Source organism: Mesocricetus auratus, unplaced genomic scaffold (genome assembly GCF_017639785.1).
Source record: "Mesocricetus auratus isolate SY011 unplaced genomic scaffold, BCM_Maur_2.0 Super-Scaffold_100004, whole genome shotgun sequence".
Classification (NCBI taxonomy): Eukaryota; Metazoa; Chordata; class Mammalia; order Rodentia; family Cricetidae; genus Mesocricetus; species Mesocricetus auratus.
Window position 1 is genome coordinate 5,881,736 of NW_024429189.1, and position 21,191 is coordinate 5,902,926.

Sequence of the window (21,191 nt, forward strand, 5' to 3'; positions counted from 1 at the left end):
CTCCCTCTTCTCGTAAGGCACCAGGCTTTGCAGAGGGCCATGCTGATGTCCTTTTTTTTTTTTTTTTTTTTTTTGGTTTTTACGAGACAGGGTTTCTTTGCATTGTTTTGGAGGCTGTCCTGGAACTAGCTCTGTAGACCAGGCTGGCCTCGAACTCACAGAGATCCGCCTGCCCCTGCCTCCCGAGTGCTGGGATTAAAGGCGTGTGCCACCAACGCCCGGCCTGATGTCCTTACTTTAACCCAGTACATCTGCAAAGGCTTTTCTTCCAAATAAAGCTACACAGATTCCAGGGGAATCAACCTGTCTTTGGGGGACACACGTCAACGCCTAACACCCCATGAGCAAGAACAAGGGACAATACAGAGCTGGGTTCTGTCGGGAAGAAACAAAGTACAGCTAGGGAGAGTGGCTTTGTGAGGTCATGCTGTATGGCCCAGGCTGGCCTGGCCAAAGTCCTCCAAGCACTCATTGCTCTCAGTCCCTTCAACTTGGAGGTCCATCCCATAGATGCGCAGACGGGGTACAGGACAGCAGAGAGCTGTGTGCACCCCTTGCCTTCACCTTCTTGGGTCTCCATCCACATCTCACTTCTTTAGGGCCTCACACCCCAAGTGGCACCTGGCACTCCACCTCTCCCGCCCTTGTTCCAACCTCCAAACCCTTATGGTCCCTTTTGCCCTAGAAACACCTGTTTTCTGTCTTCCTTCTTCCTTCTAGGAGCTCCACCAAGAAGGGTCTTGGTTATAAGCGCCCAGAACCCAGCTAGCAGGAAGAGGTTCAAAAGCAGACTCTGAACCCACAGAATACTACCATGCTGTAAGGCCATCCCCGCTCCCAAGATGCCTGACTGACTTTCTATGTGTGTGTGGTGTGTGTGTCTCTCTCTCAGATCTGGAGCCCTTTGACAACAGTTGTGTGCTTGGGCTTTTCCTCAGACCCAGTCTGTAAGAGGCCTCTTGGTCCAGGCATCAGGTCTTCAAACCCTGACCTGGGAAGACAGCTGTGGATGGATGGAGCGGCAAAGAGACAGGCTACTATAGCCTGCCCATAAGCCGCCTGCAGCTCCCTTATCTTGTTCAGGTTCCCTGGACTCTGTGGTCCTCCCACAGTGCTACGAAGCCCAACAAACTCTCTCCCTCAGTCCCCCTTTCCTCCCCGCCCCCCACTCCCACCCCATGTGCTGCCCCCACAAGCTCTTGCAGCTTCACAGGCTCCCAGGCTCTGGAGGTGGAGCGTAGGGGGTCTCAGTACAGACAGCATCTGCTTTGCTTCACCGTTCTCTGGAAGGGGCTCTATGACTTACTGTTCCAAGTTTGCTGCAGATGTTGCCGTGACTGAACTCAGGACCCCCAGCTTTGAGCAAAGGAGGTCAGATACTCCCCGGAGTGTGGACTCTGAAGACAAGAGGATTTGATCAGGTCAGTTTTTTTTGTAGCAGTCCAACTTTACCATTGTCCCCAAGTGTCACCCTAGCTTAGAGGGACAGTTCAAGTCAGTTCAAGATCATCAAGGAATGACTCAAGGAACGCCCCTCCCCCCCATACACACACACTGGCCTTCACTAGAAAGGCCCTGGGCTGTCACCCCCTGCCCCCTCCCGCCCCCACATTTAGTTGATGGGGAGCAGCATTCTTTTCATGGGTGAGAACAGAAGAGTGGAAAGACCAATAAATTCTAAAAGGCCCCCTGAGACTGCCATTCCACAGGGAACTCACAGAACTGCTGTCAGCACCCAGTTTGGCACAACGGGTGCCTGGCACGTGCTCACCAGCCTTGAGTCCTGACCCTATGTGCATAGCCCTGGTATCCTGGTTCCCAGGGTTTTCATGTCCCCTGGATGGGCTAAGAAGCTCTGCCTCGCCTGTCACTGGGAGCCCCTGGGAATATGAGTCCTACTGCAGGCCGTTGGCTCTGCCCCCTCCAACCCTGGTGACAGTTCCTCTGATTTATGTGTGGCAAAGACTTCAGTGCCTCGGAGTTGAGCACCAGGAGATGCTGAGAAATCTCTCTGTCCAGCTCCAGTCTACAAGCACTGGTCTGTCTCTACCAATTTTCACTATTCCAACAGACAGTCACCGGTGAGATGTTCCTTGTGATAAGCAGGTTAAGATCTTGAACACCCCCCCCCACCTATCCTGGGACCTGTCCCAGAAGCACCAAGCATGCTTGCACATTTGACTGGCATTGCCACAGAGGTGCCTGTTTTTTATTTAAATGGCCCTGAGCAAGACTGACTAAACTAACATTCCCACGCCAACCCTCAGCAGTGCCTCTGGTTTGGGGTAATTTTTTTCCCCTTAACTGTCAAGGCAAAAATATAGAAGAATTCTGGCATTACTTAAGGATTGTTGGTTTTTTTTTTTTACCCTTCTCTCTAGAGACCCAAAAATAGCTCACAGATGTGCTGTACCTGCTATTGTTCAGGCTCCTGTTACTTTACCACCAGAGCTCCCAGCTCTCCCTGTAACCCAAACCCTGATTTCCAGGTCCATTTTCTGTTAAAGAGGGGGCGGTGGGGGAAGCAAGCCTAGAGGACGGAAGCTCTAAACGCGTCTAAAAGTGTCCGGAGCAAATTCCAGGAAACACAGGCTAGTGAGAAGCCAGCCCGTGTGTGGGAGGGGGTCTCTAGGATTGCAGCCAGGGCAAGAGTGGGCAGTGAATGGATTCAGGGCCTCAGATTCCTGCTAGGGCAGGAGACTTGAGTGGGAAGCCCACCCAGTCCCAGAAAAACTAAAGAGGACTTTTTCTTTTTTTTTTTCTTTTTTTTTGAAAAGGCAATTTTCCCAGCTATTTTAAGTCACCAAAAAGGAAGAGAAGAAGAGGAAGGAAAAAGAGTAAAAGAAAGGGAAGGGAAAAGGAGGGAGATGGTAGGAAGGAGTCGCCGTTTCCAGTGACTCAGCCCCTAGGCTGGTGAAGGCTGAGCTGGTACTGAGCCCAAAGGGTGGAGCTTCACAGTTTCGTCCCCTGGGGCCTTTTCTTTTTGGAGAAAGTTCTGAGCTGGAGTGGGCAGGGGGCCAGGCAGGGTGGAGGCTCCCCCTCCTCCCAGCTCTGCAGGGGTTCTTGGGCCCCAGGATCCTGGGATTCTGAGGGTGTGTGGGCAGACCCTGAGGCCTGGCCAGGCTCCACAACCCTACACAGATCAGCAGGATAGTATGGTAACAGCTTCCTGCGGGCCCAGCCCCTGCCCAGAGGTACAGTTTCTGGGTTCAGCCTCCCAATTCTGCTGGCTTTCCCCCTCCATTACAGGCTCCTGATTTGAGCTAGGCTGTTCAACTTCTCAGTATATCCTAACCCACATGAAGGCACTGTTCCCCTGGGACTCTCCGGAAGTGACTAATGACCACCAAAGGACTCCATCCTGGCCTATATGAAGAGCTGAGTGGATACCTGGGCCTGGATAAACTTTAGTGAGGCACTCCTCAGCATATGCTCCTCTACCCCACCCCTGCTAATTTTTGGGAGCCCATAGGCTGTTCTTTGAACAGTTTGGGAACTACAGGCAGCAGACCTCCATCAGAAGGTAGGGTATGGGTCATCAGGCCTGAGGCTATCATCTCTGGGACGACAATGGCAAACCTGCAGCCTGAGTGCACCTCATGTGGGCCTTGGGCGCTCACCTGCTTGGGAGCTAGGTACCTGTCTCAGGGACTTGCCCGGGCAGCACACTCTTGGGCCTCCCCATAGTAGGGGAGCATCAGGACCTGCCTCTGGGATGCTTTTCCTCCTTCTTAGACTTCTAAGGCTCCCAGCTACATAAGGAGCTGTTAACCTTGTAGATGGGCTCAGGGAGGTACTGGCCTCTTGCTGAATGACTGACTGGTCAGTGCATTAGTAGTCTTAAGGATGCCAGATGCACCAAAAACAAAACAAACAAATGAAACAAAGCAACAACAACAAAAAACCTGAATCATCTCTGCTGGCCTCTATACACTCCCTTCATCCTCCCTTAGTTATGGGTCAATCAGCAGACTTTCCTGAGCATTTGGTTCCAGGACCCAGCAGGGGCTAGGTCCTTCCTCAGAGACCCAAGCAGACAAGGTATCACCAAGGCTTAGCTGGCAAAAGTTTAGGGAAGGAGGCCCAGAACTGGGAGGGCATCTTACAAGACAGGGGTCCTGGAATGTGTTTCCACACTGGCCCAACTGGGAGAACCAACACCAGTCACAGGGGAGCCAGCCCCGGCCTGCCTGCCTGCAACAACAGTTCAGGCCACTGAAAACACATGTGGAGAGAGGTTCAAACTTCTGGAAAATGTTCAAAGCAGTGCTTAGGTGCAAGTAGACAGGAACCTACACATCACTTAGTAAGAGGGAAACTGAGGCCTAGAGGCATGAGAGGCCCACAATGAGCCAGTCAGTCAGTAGCTCTGATTCAGAATCCAGGGATCCAACTCAGAGGCCAACAGATACACTAGCCTGGCTGTGGCTGATGCAGAGGTCAGCAAGAAGCACCCTCTAGGCTGGGCACTTCTTGGATCTCTAAGCATTGCAAACAGATGGATTCCAAGGATGGTGATCTGGAATGTTCTCGTAGCAGCCTGTTCTGCTGACACTCCCCTCAGGACAGGACACGCACCACGACAGACCACCTTCACATCCTGCCCTTCCTTTCCCCTACCTCATGCTGTCTCCTTTGTCACTCCAACCGGGGGACACCATGAAGACATGCCGTGTGCCCTAAGCCAGCCTGACTTGAAGCTATTCTCCTTGGGACATGTCTGAGCCTCTCTGAGAACCGGAGAACCTCTCTTTGCCTGCACCCACACCGCCAGGGCCTGCAGGGTGCAAGTGCCAAAGTGAGGCTCTGCAGGAGGGAAAGGCTCCTGAAACCCAGGCGTGGGAGGTCTAAGCCTGGTGCTCCCGGGACTCTGCTGCCCATCATACCCTCAAAGGCCGACAGGCCACGCTGGTCTGTGTTCATGAAGCAGGTGATTACGATGATCCAGGTCTACACATCACACACCTGAGGCTGAGTATACAGCAGGTGCTCCTCAAAGGCCAGCTGTGTGTTGACCAGCTGTGCTTTAGAAGGGTCCAGAGTCATGCATGGGAACCCTTCTGCTCTTAGAAACTCCAGCAGTCTTCAGGATGGCATACAGTTCTGACCATGCTCCTGCAGGCATCCCAAGGAAAGAAGGAGAGGGGCCGGCCCAATGCAGACAACACAGGCCTCTCTGTACCAATTGTCTGAGGGGGGCCTCAAGAGAAGAGGTGGCTGCTAGCCACTCTGTCTCTCCACTCCCCACTCCAGGCTCTGAAGCCTTACCTGACCAGGAAACTTATCTTGGCTCCTATTATGAACCGGGGCTGGGAGCTAAAAGTGACTTTCCACTGGGGTGGCCTTGCTAGGCACCCCTTCCTCATTTCCATTGGGTTTCTTTCCTGCCTGGCCAAGCTTTGGTTTTCTGACTCTCTAAGCTCTTTTCCCAGTAGACATGGAAGAGGAGGCCTACTCTCTCCAACAGCTTCACACCCACTTGCCAAGAACTCAGCCCCGGCCCTGCCCCCACCCAGGCCTTCTCTCTGGCCCAGCTGTCCAAGAGTGTTCTGTAGCTAAGGATATGCACCTCTCCTGTCTGTGTGCTTGGTCTCCATCTATAAAGAGAGCCAACAAGTGCCTGGTGTCAGCTGGTCTGATGTGCAGCCATGCTCATTGCTAGACAGAGTGGAAGAGACACAGGCTCCCATGGACAGGCAAGATGACAGGGAGATGCCTCTCCCCAGACTCAGGCAGAAGGCTGAGACCTTCTTTGTAACTGGGCTGGGTGGCCCATCTTGGCAAGGCTGGGATATAGCTGCCACACACCCCAGCAGCCGGAGGCCTTCAGAGCCCATCTCACAAGAGGCACTTGCAGAGTCTTGAGTCTGTGAACTCTGCACAGCTAGCCAGCCCTTCCTTCTATGGAAACTGCTCTCTGGAGCTGCAGATCTGTTATATAAATATTTCTGCAGCACTGGGCGCCTTTTCTCCTGGGTACTGACCCCATGCTGCTATACCCCACCACCACCACTTGATGCCAGCTTCTGAAAGGAGCAGGGGAGGGGGCTGGACAATGGATCTGCATTGACCCTCTAGAAACAAATGTGTCAAGGGCCATGAGTAAGGCTGCAGGAGAAATGAGCTCACTTCTGTATCCCTAAGCAAGTGCTGCCTTCCAAATTCTGGATTCTCAAATTCCTTGGACTTTCGTGTCTCAGGTTGCAGCAAGCATTTTAGGCCCCTTTAAGCATTCCCCTGCTCTGGGAGCCTCCTAGGGCGAGTCGATGTAAGCTGGCTGTATCTGTGTTGCACTCACCATCCTGTTTAGGGATGGGGAGGTGCTGTCCATTCCAGATTCCATTGAACTCTGATTACACAGGGACAAGGAAGGCATCTTGAACACCCGGAGCTAATCGGCTTGTCACTGGATGTCCAAGTCTAGCACCAAGGTAGAGAGATAACTGGTCAAAGAAAAGCGCGCGAGAGAGGCTGCGCTGGGGTTATGAGTCAATTGTACTGGGATTCTGCACTTTTCCGGGCTATCTTACTCGGGCAGAGCCAGGAACCAGTGAAAAGAGTGACCATGGAACGCCTAGACGCGGATTCCTTCTGGGGAGCGAGAGTGCAATTTGTTCAGAGAGGCACTGGTCCTTTGGGGAGTTCCCTTGGGGAGCCCCGAGCTTCCTTCTGTAGAAGCTGCAGGCGCGAAGCAGCTATCCTCTAAGGTCAAGCGTTCCGGAAGTCACGGCTAGGGGTGCCTGGCCTCAATCATCCAGATGCCTAAAGCCGAGACCAAGGGCCAGGGACGCACCCAACGTCGTCAGGGAGCGACTTCTAAAATCCCGCTCCGGGAATCACCCAAACTTGGCTTCAGCAACTCCTACCCAAGGGCCCAGACCTAGCTCCAGGAGGGACCTGGTTCTCGTGGCAGCTTCGCCTTTCCTACTCGGCCTAAATCTCTTCGGCTATTGAAATGCAAATCCTGGCCAAAAGGCCCCGAGGGAGGCGACACACAAAGCCTGATCCTTCCGCAGCCCCAGCTCAAACTTTTGGTCTCCGTAAACTTTCGAACAAGAAGTAGTCCCTAAGTGCCTATTCTCTACACCCTTCCATGCTTCCTTGTCTTGCAAACCACAGGGTCCTGGCTCGGGACTCTCTCTCTCTAGCCCGAGAAGGCGCAGAGCCCATCAGGGAGCCGGGAGGGACAGGGACAACGAGGGGGCTTTGAGTGCTCAGGAACTGGGGGCGGAGCGCGGTGGGATGGGCGGGGCAGGGGCGGGCCCCCCACGGGGGCGGAGCGCATGCCCGGCCTGAGCCTCACTAGTGCCTCGGCCGCGGGAGGGAGCGCAGGGGCGTGGGGCGCAGGGCGCGGGCGCTAAGCGCGGGTGCGAGCGCAGTGAAGGAACGACCCGGGGTGCCTAGTAGCGCTGGGGAGACCCTGAGAGCCCAGCGCCGCCCACCTGCCAGGAAAGAGAGGGCAGCAGTGGGTGGACGCCCTCGGGACCGCCGGTGGTGAGCGTATACGTCCGATCCCCGCCGGCCACCGCAAGAGGCCGCCGCCCGGGCAGCGGGCAGCGGGCGAGCAGGCATGCCGAGGCTTCTGGCGCCCTTGCTCTGCCTAACGCTGCTGCCCGCGCTCGCCGCAAGAGGTAGGCGCCTGCGAGCCCGCAACTTCGCGCGCCCTTCGGAAACTTCGGCTGCGCCTTGCGCGCGCCCTGGGTGGATGGGAGTGAGGGCACCAGCTGCCAGAGTTGGGACCCGGAGCGGGCGGACGGGACTTGGAAGCTCCTGAGGGGGATCCTTCTCTTCAGCCCCCCTTCCGGGTGGACTCGCTTTACCCAGAACGCCCGAAGATGTTGGAAGCTCGGAGTAGGGCCTTGGGACATCGGGGCCCGGGAGGCTCAACCCTGGCTCGCACTTGGGCAGCCGCGCCTGGTGCTCGCCGCGGGGGCGGACAGACTGCCTGCGCCTGCTACTTTTCGATTTGAATCGAATCGGTTTTGGTTTCCTGTTGCTTCTTGGGACCATTATTTTCTTTCTCTGGTCTGTGCTCGGGCGGATGTTGGGGCACTGCGTTCGCCTTGCTTAGCGCGGGGTGGGGGCGATGTGCTCTGGACTCCCAGTGCCCAGTTTCGGGATCGCTGTCCCCTAGCGGTACTCAAACTTTCAAAGAGTGGCTATATGCTGGCGGCTTGCTGCTTAGGGTTGGGGTGGGACTCACTCACTTTGGAAGTTTGGGACTCCTGCTCTGGCAAAGACGAACCTGCGGGGGGCGAGAGGCGGGGGGAGCGCTGTTTCCCTGCGGGATTCACAGAACGGGGGACTTCTGAGGAGTCTCGTAGTGACCAACTGCATCCGTCTCCCAGTACTTGGAGGGGAGAAGTGCCTGCCCTTTTCTTAAAAGTGGGATTTTATGTGACACTCCAGCTCGTCCCCTACACCAGGGCTTAATTTCTAGAGCTCCTTAAGATGAGGGTGGGAGGGACTTGATTAAGAGTCCTTTCCCGAGAATAGGGTGGAATTCCTTCCAAGTGCGGGCTCTAAGACCCCCTCCCTGGGTGCGGCGGGGGCTGCCCCTGGAGATGCCTGCGAACAGGTATTGGGTGTCGGAGGAGGCGGGGCAGGTCTCCGGGTGCGGCCCCGCTGCCCCAGGAGGCGGCCCTGGCGCGACAATGGGCTGCTCTGATTCCCGGGCGGGAGCTTTGTTGGAGGGCGGGGTGGCGGGCTCCGCAGCTGTCGCTTTTTCCCACGATCGGGGGAGCTGAGTGTGGCCGCCCCCTCCCTCCTGCAGCCCCCTCGTATCTTGTGTTTGAACTGAGGCAAGGGTGGAGGCTGATCGGGGGCTTTGCTGGGCTTCTTAATCCACACCCACTTTTAGATGTGTTTGTAAGAAGTTCGGGTGAATGTCCCAAGTCATTCAGTTCTTTCTGTTGCTGTCCACTTCGAGTGAGTGGAGCTGTACACCTGCCACCTGGCCAGCTTGTTATCCCTTTTCTGACTACCACGGTGTGAGCAGAACACTGACCCCCGAAGGGCCCCCCCTTTGTCACCCCCATTGTCACCACCCCCACCTCCCGACGTCCAGTAACTCCAGTACACAAGCACCATGGCAGTAGTCTCCATCACCATCAGGACCACAAGGAGTCAGCTGCTCAGAATCCAGACTGACCTCTCTCTTCTGACCCCTTCCCCAGGCTTGAGATGCTCCCAGCCAAGTGGGACCTGCCTGAATGGAGGGAGGTGCGAAGTGTCCAACGGCACTGAAGCCTGTGTGTGAGTACCGCCCCTGAGGGGACCTGTTGCTTTTGTCAGAGCAGAGCCCCTGCCTTCTGGGGACAGAACACTGGGCCATTGTCTTCGGAAGACAGCCCAGAGCCTGAGTGCGGTCACGTGCTGACTTTTATTGGACAAAGTCTGGCAATTACTTAATCACCAGCAATTATGCCGCGTGTGGAGCTACTCCGGCCCCTGGAGGTTGGCACACTCCTCCATGGGCCCCCTCAGGCTCCTGGGAATCCATGGTACCCTAATTCTTATTTAAAATGCTTGAGAAACCGTTGTCATTGATGGGCAGTTGGGAGCCCTTACTGTGAGTCTGAGCCCCAACCCCCTGACACCTGGGAGCCCTCTTCTGGGCAGGAGACCTCCAAGCAGGAAATTGCCCCTTTTTCGTTGTTTCGTTTGTTTGTTTCTGGTTTTTGCTTTCTTGAGACAGGGTCTCACTATGTAGCTCAGGCAGTCCTGGCATTCACTATGTAGAGAGACCCTTAACTCAAGAGATCTGCCTGCCTCTGCTTCCCAAGTGGGAGCACCACCGCTGGCTGGTGGAAAGTGCCTGTTTTAAGACAAGACCCACCCCCTCCTTTCTCCTTGGGTTCAAGGTGAGGTTGGGAGAGTTGGAATGGTGCTTGTTGGCACTGCCGCCTGCCTGCGTGGTGGGTGTGGGTAAGCTCTGGAGTCTGGTTTCTCTCCTTGAAGCTGCAGTACTACCTCCGACTGGATGCCAGAGGTCCTCAGCCTCAGGTCCTCAGCTGTGAAATGGGCATGACTTGGGGGTGGGGAGTTCTGTTTGGTGCTGGGAAATCCTTTTGGGAAGTATCCCTGCCTGACTGTCTGCGAAGACCAGCCAGCCAGGGGACAGCTCCTCTGGGGCTAGGGCTGGGGCTAGTGCTGGGGCTAGTGCTGGGGCTAGTGCCCTTCAACTTGAGCTCCTCTCTGATGAGACTAGCAAGGTGCTGGAGGCTAAGGCCTCCCCTGGAAGCTGCAGACAGAAACGGCTCCAGCCTGCATGGCGCGCCCTCATTCCAACTGCTGAAGGGCCCATCCCCTTGACAACGGGTGCCGCTGCCTACAGTACCCAGCCTGTGGGCCGCAGCCCCACCTCCCTGGCCGGCCCGCCCTGTACTGAAGCCAATTAAGCAGTTTTATTGGACAAAGCCGATTGTGCCTCTGTCAGACACTAATGAATGCACACTACTTTTTTTTTACTTTTTTTGGGGGGCCCCTTTTTTCCCCCTGCAGAAGCCTCACGGACGCTTGATGCCCTAAATCTTATTTCCTTCCATTCAGAGGCCGACAGCTGGGATTCAGTAGAAGGGCAGCAGCTATTGTTGGGAGGCGATTAATGCTGTGTGATTAATTATGCGTGGCTTCCCAGAATGCACAACCCCCTTCCCCGCCACTGTGCTCCTTGCTCTGCCTGCCTCACTGGCAGGGCAGGGCTGCAAGTCTTCTTCCTTCTGCTTACTTCAGACCGAGGAAGGTGGGGGCAGCTTCTTCTTAGCCCCACCAAGCCATGGGCCCAGCCTGGCCTGCTGTGTGCCAGTCACCCGTGCTGTCTGGTAGAGCCGTGCATGGGGTGCAGCCTGCTTGCTGCAGTCCCACCAATAGCCTGTATCTTAGTATCTGTGTGAAGACCTTTCAAGCCAAGGGCAGAATGGTGCTGCACTTTCTCTCCCACCTCCCAAACTTGGGGGTGCTGCTTGCAGATCCCACCTTGGTGCCAAGGCCTTCTGTCTTGCACTGGATCCTAAAGCCATTCCCCCTTGGCGGAAAATTTGCCTCAGTTTGGCTCAGAGTTCCACAGAGTTCTCTCCACAGAGGCTCCATTGTGCTCACTCCGTAAGTCCAATGAAATGGAATAGATACGCTCACTTCTGGTCCGCAAAGCTGGAGGCCAAGGCTACAGCTAGGCGGGGCTTGTGATAGACGCAGGTCTGGACTCTCCACGCAGAGTAGGGGACTTTGTAGTCAACCCATGGAGGGACCTAGTTGACTGTCTGGGCTTGGGTGCTTGAGGACCCCCTCCCCTGTTCCTTGGTGGCTTTTACATTCCTGTCCCTGTCCACTTCTTGGGATAGCCTCGGGAGGCCTACCCAAGAGTTGGCCACAGCACTCATAGAGGCGTCTATCTCTTCTGGCTGAGGGGAGGAAGAAGAAACCTCCCCTTTTCCTCCAGGGCAAGTTTGGAGCCTGTAGACCTCAGTCATACCTAGCTGTGAACTCAAATGGTTTTTGGCTTCTGGTGCTGCCTACTCTGAGAAGGGCCTAGAGTCATAGGACAATGAGTTACCTCTTCTACCCAGACAGAGACAGTTCCCCAGAAGATGCTTGACATGGAGTTTCAGGACTTAGGATTGAAAAGTGAACCCTTTTGGTGCCAAGTGCCTTCTCAAAAGGTTCAGTGCCGCTGAGTTCTAGCTAGCCCGTGATCATGTAGAAAGGCCTGACTTTGCACCCTGCAGACTGAGCGCCGCCGTCTGGGCAGCTGCTGTGTGCCGTGGGATATTGGAGACTTTTGGGTAAGCGTGGAACTCACTGTAGCTTCCTTGTAGACCCAATGTGTGCTGAGGGGGAGTGCTGGAAAAGAACTGCCATTTGAAGAGCTGGGGGGGATCTATACACTTGGGTTAAACATGAATTCACTGATCAAAAGAGCTTATAAAGGGCTGCAGGCTCTGAGCTGAGGGAGCTTAAAAATAGTGTTAGGGAGACTAAGAGACCACCTTCACCAGGAGCAAAATCAGATGTGATGCAGGCATCTTCTGAATGCATTTAGAAATCGGTGAAACAGCCAGAAAAATTTGGGCTGATGGATGATAATCTTGGAACATCCTACATTTGAGGTCTGAGCCTCACCATCTTTACATCGGGGCAGATGCAGGATTGATGTCTTGGTGGTGCATAAGTGTTGAAGAGCTGTGCATGGTAGACACTGCAGAATGTCTGTGTCCTTTGCATGCTGTCCTGGTGAGCTCATGAGACTGGTTTCAAGGGCCTCATTCTCCTATATTAAGTTGGTTAATGAATGAATCCACCATCCCAAAAGCGCTATGTGGATTACTGTTTAGGAGTGAGCTGGCTGGTTCTGAGGATTCTAGCCTGGGACATGGCTGCCGTTGTCGGCTCTTTTGGTTTCCTTTTTTGGACTTGCTGTGTCTGTGCTGTCACAGCAGGCATATGTATGGAAGCCAGATGACAACATTTTGCGAGTCAGTTCTCTTCTTCCCCTGTGAGTTCCGGGGCTCGACATCAGGTAGCTGGGCTTGCATAGTGAATACCTTTACCCTCTGAGCCGTCTCGCTGCTCCTTCAGACACTTTATAGCAGCTACTGACTTCTGGGTTAGTTTCACTCAAGGTATAGCCCAGATCTGAGCCAGGACCACTCAGCATTAAGCGCCATCCAGCATGTATGTGACATATAGCAGGCGGGGCCTGTCCCATCATGGCCTGACAGTCTCTCCGTAGATCAGCCAGATCAGTCACCCTTGGCCCTAGAGTGTCTCAGCTGATGCCGTTTCCTCCCTTCCTCCACGGTATGTGTTATAGCCACATCCCTGGCCCATCACTTCCCTCCTCCTTGGTGAGGAAACAGGGGTGAGGCCGGAAGTGATTGGTGGGCTGAGGAGGGACCCAGCATAATGTCATGTGTCTTCTGACATCTGGCCCTGCTAACTGTTCCGTTGAGTCACTTGCTGTCTTGGGTTGGTCCCATCCAAGGCTGCTGTCCCAGGCCTGCCTGTCTGTGCGGTGCCATGTCTGGCCTTCAAGGACATGAGGTTAGAAAAACAGGTAACAAAACAGCCTCACAAGCTCACTTGTCATGGAACCAGGGGGGAGATGTCCAGGTACTGGAACACCTGAGTAGAGGCGGGGTGTTCCATGAAGGAAAGTGTCTCTGTGGGTAGCCCTGCCTCTGGCCCGCAGCCAACAGTTTTTCCATTGAAGGAATAACAATAATGCTAAAAGGAGAGAGACAGAGAGCGAGCTGTGACCTCAGCAGGAAGAGGGTGGGGTAGGGCAGACAGGAGCACCCTGTTTCAAGGAACTGAGCAGGGCGTAGATAACCAGGGCTGGCTGTTGGGATCCCCAGAAGCTGGGTAGTAGAAGGGTCTCCACAGGGTTCCGTGGCCAGAGTCCAAAGTGGAGGCTCCGCTGGGCAGAAGATGGCTCTGGCGGTCCTTGCCCCTGGCCCCCGTGGTGGAGTAGTACACACTGTGGTCAGACAGGGCCCGGAGGGCAGTGGCGGGCTGGGCTGAGGGGCTGGGCCGTGTCGTGTGAGGAGGGATGTGCTTCATGTCTCCTCTATAAATAGTGAGAGGATGTGGCTTTGCAGTTGAGTGGAATCCACGTTGCTTTCCTCAAAAACGTAAAGGTAGCAGCACTGGCTGAGCCGAGGCTGCCATGGCCAGCCCCGGAAACTTGGTGGCTGGCAGTGGGCTGGGTTTTCCCTGAGGGCCTGCCTGGTCCACCCTGCTTGTTTCATCTCCAGTTTATAGGTGGGAGAAACTGAAGCTAAGGCTGAAGAGGCTGGGGGGCGGAGGACCTAAAGGCCAGCTTGCATCAGCTTTCACCTTCATGTGCAGGCGTATCCAGAACTTTCCAGACCTTTCCCAGAGGCTGAGGGGGAATCATCACCAGCTTTAACGAGCGGCTGGCTTCAGGGCATCGTTGTGACTACGTCAGGATGTGTCTGATCCCCCTTGTTTCCCAGGCAGGGCGCGCCCTTGGCACCTGCTGGCGGGGAGGCTCAGACCGGCTGGTTGTGGTGAACTTGACTCTGGTCTCAGTTTACCCCCCATGCACGAGAGGGCCCCAGAACCTCTTTTCTGCTGTGTCTAGGCTGGGCTCAGGGATAACCTACAGGTGTAAGAGTGGCTGTTACAGGTAGCAGCACCTGGGATTGAAAATCCCATGTGGCAGGGCCAGTTCTGCAAGCTGGGGCATATTTTGGCCTCGGGCCGGGGACACCCCTACTGGAGAGGAGAGCGATTGTCAGTGTGGGAGGGCAGTGGATGTCTTCCTTGTGGCCTTACCCCACCCTGTCCTGCTGTCCCAGGTTCGGAGGACTGATCTGGGAGACGGGGCTTTTGGGTGGTAGATTACACATTTGGTAAAATGTGCCATTCGAGCCGTGGAGAGTGTACAATACAGCTTGCTTGGAGGCATGGATTACACAACCTGCACACCTATCCAGTTCCAGCCTCTTAATCACCCCAAAGGCAGCTGCTTGCCAGCCCCCCTCTCCTCCCTGGCACCCACCGAGCTGCCCTCTGTCCCTGAGCCTCTGCTGTTCCGTTTCCTGTGGATGAAGTTACCCTGTCTGTGACCTTTGGGTGCTGCTTTCTGAGCATGGATAATGTCAGGGTCTCCCTGTGCCACTGTGGGTGCCAGCTCTGTATTCCTCTTAGGATAGATTCCAGCTGCTGGCACCATCAGGATGAGCCCCGTTCTGAGTCCTGACAAGTCCTTAAGGGGCCAGGATGCACATCTCTGGGCCTGTGCTGCCACCTGGGACTATAGGCTCCTTGAGCAGGGCCTGGTATGCTCCCGTGTGAGTCAGTGATAATGGCCTGGTGTGTCCAAGGCCCCACATTGCCCAGTGCCCATGACAGACTCGGTCATCTTCACCTTGCCTTCCAACCTGAAGGAAGATCTAGTGAAGCCTGTGTGCCCAGTGCAGGACGTTGGAGGCAGAGGATCTTTGCTGAGTGCTCAGAGAGCTCTGGACCCTAAGGTCTGGGACAGGCAAGGCAGCCCCCTCCCTAGGCACCCAGCTGAGGAGATGGGAGCCAGGGAAGGTGGGCTGCTGGGGTCAGCCTTAGTCTCCAAAGGGTAAAGCTTGGGGAATGCCTTGTCTGAGTGTGCTAGGCCTTCCGTAGCTTTGGGTAAGGCCCACCGCAGGGTGGCATCTATGGCAGCCTGGGGCAGTAGGGAGGGAAGTTCTGACCCTGCCCCACTCCGGCTTGTGCTGTGGTTTCCTCTCCGCAGACTGGGAGCTTTGAGTAGACCTGCTAGTCTACTCATAGGCACTGACTGTTCCCTGGGCGGGGAACTAAGTTCCGTGAGAGGAGAGAGCCCTGCCCTCGCCTTAGACATGGAGGCTACCCTCTCAGTTGTTCCTGGGGCTCAGAGGGGTGTAATGTTTCCTGCAGGACTCTCTCCCTAGCGAGTACAGGTGGGAGTTGACCATCCATACCTCTGAGTGTCCCCAGTGGAGCGACTAAGGATGATTGGATGGACTTGGGATTTGGGGGCTGCTTTCTCAGTGTTCCCAAGACCCATATGATTCTAGGAATAGAAGCCTCTTCCCCAAGGACCTTACCTCTGGAGCATGCCTTTTTGGTGCAGCTCTTCCCTTCAGCAGCTCTGGATAGGTGGCCCTCCCAACTGCCCCCTGGGTTCTCCCAGTGCTCCTGTCATTTACACCCTAGAGTGAATTAGCTTGGCTAATTCTCTTCTTCCTGCCCCCTCCCCCAACACTTTTAAAGCAGTTTCTTTGCATGACACTCACCAGGTGAGTTATATCCACTTCTGAGGCACGGGTAGGAATGGCTGTCTCCAGCTGTGGAACTGGGCCAAATGCTGGTTTCAGCCTTGCCCTAACAGGCAGATAAGAGGAGCTGTCACTGGGCTTGTGTTGGCTTATCCTGTCACCTGGCTGGGTGTCCCTGGTGCGACTGAAGTGCTTAAAGTGCTTGTCCTTCTGAACTAAGTAAATGAGCCCCTTGTCATCTGTCAACATTGCTAATTTGCTGAGCAAATTCTACCACAGGTAGTGCCAGAGGCCAGTCTTCCCCCAAGCTCCAGCACAGGTCTGGGGAGGCAGGTCCTGATGTAAGCACTGTCAATCTTGTGTGAGCAACTGGGCCCTGTGCAACCCCCGAGAGTCCTTATGCCTGAGCAGGGGAACAAAGGACTGTCCCTCCAAGATGGTACTCAGGCACTGAGGCCATAGTTTGGCTCTGGTCCTCCTGCCTTCGCACCACATGTGGGTCACCCTGTATGAATCACCGCCCAGCCACAGGGAGGCCAGGGAGCCGCAGGCAGCATGGAGGCCACTGACTTTCCTAGAGAAACATCTGTGTTTAATCAAGTTCAGGAAGAAAGCTGGGGCAGCAGCCTGCTCCCTGGAGCAGGTTTTCCCACGGTCCAGAATCGCGAGTGCGCACGCCTGTGTGTGTGAGTGTGAGTGTGTGAGTGTGAGTGTGTGTGCTGTCGTAGTTGTTTATGTGAGTGTGAGTGTGTGTGAGTGTAGTGTGAGTGTGAGTGTGTGAGTGTAGTGTGAGTGTGAGTGTGTGAGTGTGTGTGAGTGTGTGAGAGTGTATGTGTGTGAGTGTGTGAGAGTGTGTGAGTGAGTGTGTGAGTGTGTGAGAGTGTGAGTGTGTGTGAGAGTGTATGTGTGTGAGTGTGAGTGTATGTGTGAGTGTGTGAGAGTGTATGTGTGTGCGTGTGTGCGCGTGTGTGTGAGTGTGTGAGTGTGTGTGAGTGAGTGTGTGTGAGTGTGTGTATGTGAGTGTGTGCTGTTGTAGTTGTTTGTGTGAGTGCTCGTGTGTGAGGGTGCATGGGAGGAGACAAAGTTGACAGCCGCTGTCTTTCCTCCGCCACGCTCCCTCCACCTTCATTTTTTGTGATGTTTCTCACTGAAGCTGAAGCCCGTCAGCTCAGCTGTACAGACAGCCATTGGTCTTCAGGGATCCTTTTCCTATCGTCTCACCTTGGGACGCTGGAGCTACAGCAACATGCCAACACACCCAAATTTTTACCTGGGTTCTGGGGATTTGAACTTAGGTCTTTGTGTTTGCACAGCAGGTGCTTTGCCTGCTGAGTCAGTTTTTTTGTTTTGTTTTCCGAGACAGAGTTTCTCTTTATTGTTTTGGAGGCTGTTCTGGAACTCACTCTGTAGACCAGGCTGGCCTCGAACTCACAGAGATCCGCCTGCCTCTGCCTCCCTAGTGCTGGCTGGGATTAAGGGCGTGCGCCACCACCTCCCGGCCTGAGTCAATATTTTATGTGTATGTTTCTGTGTGTGTTTGGCATGTGTATGGAGGTCAGAGGTCAGCACTGGATGTCCTCGATTGCACTCCATCTTATTTCTATATAAAAAGGCCACTCAGAGAATCTGGAACTCACCGATTCAACGGGACTGGTTGGCCAACAAGTCCCAAGGATCCTCTTGTCTCTGCCTCCCCAGTGCTAGGATTACAAATTGTGTGCCACCATTCTTGGCTTATGTGGGTGCCCAGGGTTGACCTTAGGTCCTCATGCTTGCTCAGCAAACACTTTGCTGATGGAGCCAGGGACCAGTGTCCTCACTTTAATAAAAGTACATTTACAGATGGAGTTCTTGGTGTGTGATGTCCCCTGTAGACCCTGGATGTGTAGGCCAGATCCCAGAGAGACCCCAGGGGAAGCAGCTCACACTGGGATCCCAGCCTGCCCGCTCCAGGCTCTCAGGCCTTTGCTCTGCATGAGAAGCAATGTGGGTGGTAAAAGCTGGAAAGATCCCCCAGGTCTGAAGAGCACAGCTCGAGCCTCAGGCTTGGGGACCTGCCTCCCACCATTTCCTCTCGGTTTCGATTCTTAGTGAGCGGAAACAGCACAGTTACTGGAAATGAGAGGTTTGGGGGGAACGCGGGGCTTCCAGTGTTTGTGCCTTGCCCTGAGGTGCCTGGGGTAGGGGAGATGCTATCTGTGCGCTTGACCCTCTGCTGCTTCGTGGATCTCTGTGTGTAGTCCTGGTTGATCATGGCTTCTAGTGGTTGGTCCTGTGATGTGGGGCTTTCCTCCCTCACTTCCTCTTCTGGGGATCAGACGAGGGTGACCACAACTCTTGTCTCAGAGTCTGATAGTCGAGACCAGGTGGGGCTGTGTCCCAGGGACTGTGTGATATGACAGGTCAGGCCATGGTTGCATCCTATCTTCATGGCCCGGAGTCTGTGGTGTTCAGCTGGGCTAAGCCAGGCGGTCTGGGCCAGGCCTGGGGCCAGGTTGGTAGCCTTAGGTTTCTAAGATCTGGCTCACAGTTTTCAGAATCTGCAGTGCAGGCGGGATTCCCTCTCCTCCTATACTCTGGACGTGGCCTCTGAGCCAGCGTGTCCCCTTCAAGCACCCTGTGCCATTAGCCTGTGCCTGCCTGGTCAAAACTCAGATAGACTTGGCTGCAGTTACAGTCTCACACTTCCTCTTCATATGACAGGACCCCGTTCCTTGGGGTGAGTGGAGGATCCCAGGGGCTACTGATGCTAAAGGTGCTGGCTGGCCTTACTGCCGGTGTATTGGGCTTCATTTGTCTTTGGGGTCTCACTGTGTTATCAGGAAGCTGCTGAAAGGGCTGGGTTGACCTTGGACGACTCCGACTTAATGGGAGCATGTTCTTTTTGTTTTGTTCAACCCCAGCTAAGGCTTTGGGAAGTCACAGGGATGCCAGTGAACTGATGCTTGAGAAGAGGCGAGGTAGGCTAGAGAGATGGTTCAGCCATTAAAGGCTAGATTGACAACCAAAAATATAAGAGGCCAGGCATCGGGGAATCAGTGTCTAAAGGCAGAGGGTCCAGAACCTGCAAGCCCAAAGCTTGCCCTAGACCCACTGCCCTGGGACACCCTGGATCCCATTCAGATCCCTCCCTCAGAGCGCCCACTCTTCTCTGGACCTCTTCTAGAGCAGGCTATACTCAATTGGCTCTCCTTCTCCTCTAGAGTTTACTGTGTCCCGAGGCAGAGCGAGAGTTTCTCATGGATGGCCGGTACACTGTGAGACTTTTTGTGACCAGGATTGAGATGAGGCCTAGCTCTCAGTTGGGGTGTGGGGACCTCCCTGGCAGGGGAGCTCTTTTTTTTTGTTGGGAAACATTTGACTGGGGTGAGAGCTGCTGAGTTTTGAAGGGTGGGGTGACCTCTGGGCCCCCACCAAAGCTGCGGTCTGCACGTCAGCCAGTCATCTGAAGGATTCACTGAAGGCGGGTTTCCTGGGAGTCCCTGGAAGAATGCAGCCAAGGTCTGTCTCTCTTTGTCTGCCCAGCAGCCGGTGGCTCTGCCGCAGTGGGTAGCTGGACATGGGCTTCACGGCCGCATCTTCAGGGCCCACAGTTGTGAAGGATGGCCACAGGGATGGCATCAAGTGACCCTTATACTAGGAGGGTCCTGAGGAGTTTGGAGAAGCTAGTTTTGAGATTTCTCTTGCAGCGGCAGGGGCCTCTCAATTCCTGGGGGTCTCACTGGGGACCCTGCCACCTTCCCAGGGGTTTTGTTGCAGCCAAACCCCTCCATCGTGTACTTTGCCCCTTCTTTCTGGGAGATCAGGTGATCGGGCCACATACTAGACAGAGGCAGCTTAGGACACAGGGGCACCTTTCCCGCTTTCCCAAGAAGCCTCTGCTACTCTGCTCTGCCTGTGTCTGTTCTCTGAGCCAGGGTCCACCATGGATAATAGAATCTGGGGTGTGTGTACAGAACCTGGTAAGCCTTTGTCTTCCCATCTGTAAAATGGACCCTAGTCCACCTCTAGGACTGTAGTAAGGGTCTAGAGTGAGGTGAAGCTTCTAACATCCAAGGACCAGTTTAGCCAGGAGAGAGTGTATCCTCTCTTTTGGACCTAGGGAGGAAAGCAGAGTAGCTCCTGGGCACCCCCCCCACCTCATCATCTTTACATTTACTTGGGGAAGCAGAGGTTGGGCAGGTCGCATACTGCTTCTGGCTTTGTCGTAGAGCTCAGTGTGGGGTGTCTGACTTCATCTCACTCTGGTCGCAGCCTTAGCAGCTGTAGGTGCAGGGCTGAGCTGCACAGACCAGAGCGGCCTGTAGTTGTTGGCTGCGGCCATTTCCTAGCCTTCCTTGGTAGTGCTGCATACACAGAGCCTTGTCCCTGTGCGTCCCCAGGACCACTCAGGGTGGCTGGCAGGCATTGTAGCCTGCCAAGGGAAAACAAATTCCTAGCCTCGCCTGAAGCTTGGGGCTCTCTGTGTTTCGGGAAGCCCAAGCAGGAAACTGTCCCCAGTAGAAGCAAGAGCTTTTAGCAGGTGTTTTTGACACCCTGGCAGTGACCTCTGCTTCCTGGTGACCCCAGTTTGCTGGGTGATGCTTTCACCAATGGTGGAAGGGGCAGGTTGGGTGGGGTCTCCCACCGCCCCTGCTCCCATGGGTCACCACTTCCCACAGACCAACTCCAGGAAATTATTTGATGGCCCCTCCCCCAGAAAGCCTTTCGGTCCCCTCAAAGGGGCCTGCACAGGCAGCAGCCAGGGGCATTGTTTTCCCTGTAGTGGGAAAGGTGGCTTCCCTGGAGGGCAGGTTCCAACCTCGACTGTCTCCCACACAAAGGGCTTCCCTGAGCCAGGCCAGGAAGCGGGCGCTTTTCCTGAGCTTCCTTTTCCAGCATATTTTAAACCACCCAAGGATGCAACTGGGGGGGAAAGATTTAAAGACAAAAGAGCTGAGTGTGCTGGGAGTGGCTCTTTGAGCTGGAAACCCTGGGCCCTGGTTTCGGCTCTGGCTGGCACCTGTAGACACGCTGCACCTGCCCCAGCTGTAACCCACTTTCCCCGTCTGTCCCCTCCAGTCTTGGCAGCAGCCGATGTTTGGTGCAGGACATTCTGCCTACCCACAGTCCTTCCTGCTGCTGTGGGAGCCAGTGGGTGGCAGGGCTTCAGGGGCTGGGAGGAGGTCACAGTTCAGTTACTCCTGCCTGCCATCCCTGCTGGGATAGATGTAGTCCCAGGTCCTGGCTGTAAGTAGCCGTGTTGCTGTTCCCATTGAGAACAAGGCTATCAGTGCTTTGGGCTGCCTGGGCACCCACATGCTTGTATACCTCATCCAGCCAGGGTGGGGAAGGAAGCTTGGCAGTGGGTATGAAAGCAAGAGACCTTGGGGCTGAAGGGGGCCTGTTCCCACCCCCGTGTTCTGAATGATTTTCATGTAAGTGTTTGGATCC

The 21,191-nt window shown here is 55.0% G+C and overlaps 1 protein-coding gene across 1 annotated transcript in view; it reads left to right on the forward strand.

Annotated features, from left to right (window-relative positions):
- The first annotated feature begins 7,322 nt into the window (after positions 1 to 7,322).
- Notch1 (notch receptor 1) overlaps positions 7,323 to 21,191 on the forward strand; it is a 47,698-nt gene continuing 33,829 nt past the window's right edge. Inside the window, 2 exon segments of the mRNA XM_005083646.4 lie at positions 7,323 to 7,631; positions 9,177 to 9,255. Of these exon segments, the coding sequence (XP_005083703.1) occupies positions 7,571 to 7,631; positions 9,177 to 9,255 (140 nt within the window). The 5' untranslated portion in view covers positions 7,323 to 7,570.